The sequence below is a fragment of the Dipodomys ordii genome, unplaced genomic scaffold, assembly GCF_000151885.1.
Source record: "Dipodomys ordii isolate 6190 unplaced genomic scaffold, Dord_2.0 Scaffold108, whole genome shotgun sequence".
In the NCBI taxonomy this organism is placed as follows: domain Eukaryota; kingdom Metazoa; phylum Chordata; class Mammalia; order Rodentia; family Heteromyidae; genus Dipodomys; species Dipodomys ordii.
This window is the reverse complement of record NW_012267324.1, coordinates 683,904-687,572: the sequence shown is the minus strand read 5'-3', so window position 1 is coordinate 687,572 and position 3,669 is coordinate 683,904. Positions and strand designations below refer to the sequence as shown.

Here is a 3,669-nt window from a genome sequence, read left to right as displayed (position 1 = left end):
ACCGCCAGGCAGCCGCCGCCGCCTCCAGGGAGCTCAGCGCTTGCTGGAGGGTGTGAAACACATCGGGGGCCCCCGGCCCGGTGGGCTCGGCGCCCCCATCCGCTGGATCCGCCTCGGGGGGCTGCTGAGCTGCGGCGGGCGGCTCCTGGGGTCCCTCAGGGCATGGCACCCCGCCAGCGTCTCCATCTGGGTCCCCATCAGCCCTGTGAAAACCAAGGCCTGAGCCAGGCCTGCCACCGGGTGGGGGGGGGCGCCCCAGGGGGACCCGAGGAGGCTGGACCCCATGTTCCGTTGGGGAAAAATGAGGAGTTGGGCAGAGGCCTGATGAAGAGTCATAGAAAGTTCTGGAAGTGGCAGTAGCCAGACTCCATGTGGGAGACCCTGGGTCAAGGCCAAGGCTACGGAATACAAATACGTGAACTCCAGGGCCAGGCACGGTCTCTGAGCTGTGGTGCTCAAGGCCGGCGCTCTACCACTTGAGCCACAGCATCACTTCTGCTTGGAGATGAGTCTCCAGGACGTTCCTGCCCAGGCTGGCTTTGACCTCAGCTTCCTGAGAGCTGGGATGACAGGGGAGCCACAGCACCTGGTCATTGTACAGAGTCGGAAGGCCATACAGGAACCTAGTGTGGGGACGCATGCCTGTATTCCAGCACTCACGGCTGAGCTGGAGAACTTCAGGCTCAATTCCCATGTGACCATGAGTTCAAGGCCAGCCTGAAATCAATGGTGAGCGCCTGGCTCCAAATAGGAAAAAATGGTGTGGGGGGGGGCACCATGGTGCACACCTTCACCCAGCCACAAACGAAGCGCGAGAGGAGGACGGAGGGAGGGGCTGGGAAGGTGGCTCCAGGGGTAGAGTGCGAGCCTTGAGCAAAAGAAGCTCAGGGACAGCGCCCAGGCCCTGAGTTCAAGCGCGTGCGCGTGCACGTGCGCGCGCGCACACACACACACACACACACACAGGGCCGGGCCTGGCTGAAGTATAACGCACTCAGCAAGGCCAAGGCCATGCGCTCACACCTTACTATTACCAATACATAATTTTTTCCAAAAAAAAAGAGAAAAGCTTCAGCCAATTCGCAGCGGGAGCCGGGCGGGCGGGGAGCCGGGCAGGGCCACTGGCAGGACTGTGGGTGGCTGCGATGCACCAGCTGGCAGAGGGCACCATCTAGCCAGGCTCACCCGTCCCCCAGCCCCTGGTCGCTGGCCTCGGCCCCGGGCTCCAGCGGCTGCGGCCTGGCTTCCTCCCGTACTGCGTCTGCGCTGCGCCTGGTGTTGCTGCCGGCCGCTTCGGCTTCCTCTGAGCTCTCAGCCACAGGATCGAGTTCACCCTGCAAGCGATCGGGGCTGAGCTCTGGGGGCCTGTGCTCCTGGGGCGGGGGGGGGCGGGCGGGCGGGTAGGGGGACACTCACCGGTGGAGCCGGTCTCCCTCGACGGCTCCGGGGCCGCGTGGCTCTGACACTCATTCCTGTCCAGACACTGTCCTGGCAGGACACAGCGGGGGCTCAGCTCAAGCCTCTGGTGCCTCAACTAACTCTCTGTGGCTCAGGGCCCGGCAGGGAGCTCTGGAGGTGACCCGTGTCCACTTGCTGCTTGAATGGTTCCGGGACACGCCGCTCATTACCCATCCCATTTGACCCACCTTTCCCTTCCCCCTTCTTCCCTTGTTCTGCCTTTTGGGTTTTCCTTCCTTTAAAAAACACAACAATACAAAAATCAGAGGCCGTGTTCTACAGCCCAGGCTGGCTGGAAACCCATGATCCTCCCGCTTCAACTTCCCAAGCGCTGGGATTACAGGTGTGGCCACCATAGCTCATGGTTTATCTTCTCGTGTTTCTCGTCTAGCCAGCCTTGGGATCGGGACTCCAAGAATCGACCATCCCTCCCCAAGGTCCTGCTGGATTCGGAGCCTCCGGCTGTGGGGTTTGCCCCTCAGCCCCCGCTACCTCTGTTTCCCTGGGGACACTCAGTCAGCGGCCCGAGCTCCTGGGTTGTTGCTGGCCACTGCCTACTCAGATCTGGGTGGCCTAAGGCTGGCCCAGGAGGGGCTGGGAAACAGGAAGCCCCCTCCCCTGTCACATGACTTGTTATTGTGCGGTTTCCTCCTCTAGGACAGAGGCTTCCTGGGGTGGGAGGGAAGAAACAACACATACTGGGTGTGTGAATATGCGCTCACACGCATATGCACGCTCACACACAGATCCACCTCTACACATAACAGCCCTTCACTAGGTGCCGTGGCTCACACCTGTAATCCCAGCTACTCTGGAGGCTGAGAGCTGAAGATCACAGTTTAAAGCCACCTCTGGGCAGGAATGTCTGGGAGACTGTTATTTCCAGTGAACCACCAGAGTTGGAAGTGGAGCTGTGGCAAAAGCCGTAGCTGTACCAGCCTCGAACGAAAAATCCAAGTGAGCACACAAGGTCTTGAGTTCAAGCTCCGGTATCAACCCGAATATTTGAAAAATAAAAATAAGTAAATTCTCCACTTCTTTTACATGTGGAGAATCACCAACCTGTAGTTCCTTTCCTTCTGATGTGGTTTATTATCAGTTGAGTCATTATTATACATTATTAATGAAGCCTCTGTGTACAGTGCTATAAGAAGGGCCCAGACAGGTTTTCTTTTCTTTTTAAACACAGTCTGGCTGGTGAACCTGGCTGTCCTCTAAATCTCCATCTGTCTGTGTCAGCCTCTCCAGTGAGCGCTGGGATTAAAGGTGATTGCTACTGGCCTGGTAAATTGGGAGGGAGCCTTGCATGGTGTCTCATTGTGTCAATTCTCAGCTACTTGGGAGACTTAGGAGTTGGAGGGCAGTATCTGAGAGAGAACACATAAATTGGGGTGGAGGTCTGGCTCCGATGGGGATCCACCTGCCAAACATGTGCACAGATAGGCTCAGGGTTCAGTCTTCCACATTGCAAAACAAGAACCACCTGCCCAGGAGAACTATAACCCATGATCAGCTTGGTTTCAAGTCACCAAATCTGGTTTTGCTGGTTTGGGAGCCTGTGGGATTTTGGAGATAAATAGGTGAACTTTTCTTTCTTTTGTTCTTTGGTTCTTTCTTTCTTTTGTCGGTCCCGGGGCTTGAACTCAGGGCCTGGGTGCTGCCCCTGAGCTTTTGTATCTAGGATCAGCACTTTTATCACATGAGACATAGCAACTCTACTTCCTTCCGTTAATTGCTGATGAGTCTTAGGAATGTTCCTGCCCTGGCTAGCTTTGAACCATCTCAGTTTCCTGAGTAAGCTAGGATTACAGGTGTGAGCCACCGGGCTCGGCTACTGGTGGATTTCAACGCCTCTTTTGGGTCTGTTTTTGTGATCAGGACTGATTTGAGATGACACGTACCTTTGGAATTGGGTGGCAGCCCCCCTCGCCCCAGCCCCCAGAGGTCCTATCTGCGTTTGCAGGCGGCACCCCTTAGCCCGGGCTTCTGCTCCTTTTTCAGACCCGGAGCAGCCCGGGCCCCTGGCCTGGCCTGGCGAGGCGGCGTCCTCGCCTACCCCCTGCCGGTGCGAGCCCGGGCCCAGGCTGGCTTTGACCTCAGCTTCCTGAGAGCTGGGATGACAGGGGAGCCACAGCACCTGGTCATTGTACAGAGTCGGAAGGCCATACAGGAACCTAGTGTGGGGACGCATGCCTGTATTCCAGCACTCAC

At 57.4% G+C, this 3,669-nt stretch overlaps 1 protein-coding gene across 1 annotated transcript in view; it reads right to left on the bottom strand.

Annotated features, from left to right (window-relative positions):
- Positions 1-2,021, bottom strand: part of Ushbp1 (Usher syndrome 1C binding protein 1) — a 12,340-nt gene extending 10,319 nt beyond the window's left edge. Inside the window, exons 1-4 of the mRNA XM_013028291.1 lie at positions 1,951-2,021; positions 1,417-1,488; positions 1,186-1,334; positions 3-203 (exon numbers count right to left, since the gene is read on the bottom strand). Coding sequence (XP_012883745.1) covers positions 3-203; positions 1,186-1,334; positions 1,417-1,470 — 404 coding nt within the window. The 5' untranslated portion in view covers positions 1,471-1,488; positions 1,951-2,021. The remainder of the gene's footprint in view (positions 1-2; positions 204-1,185; positions 1,335-1,416; positions 1,489-1,950) is intronic.
- Between the last annotated feature and the right edge of the window lie 1,648 nt (positions 2,022-3,669).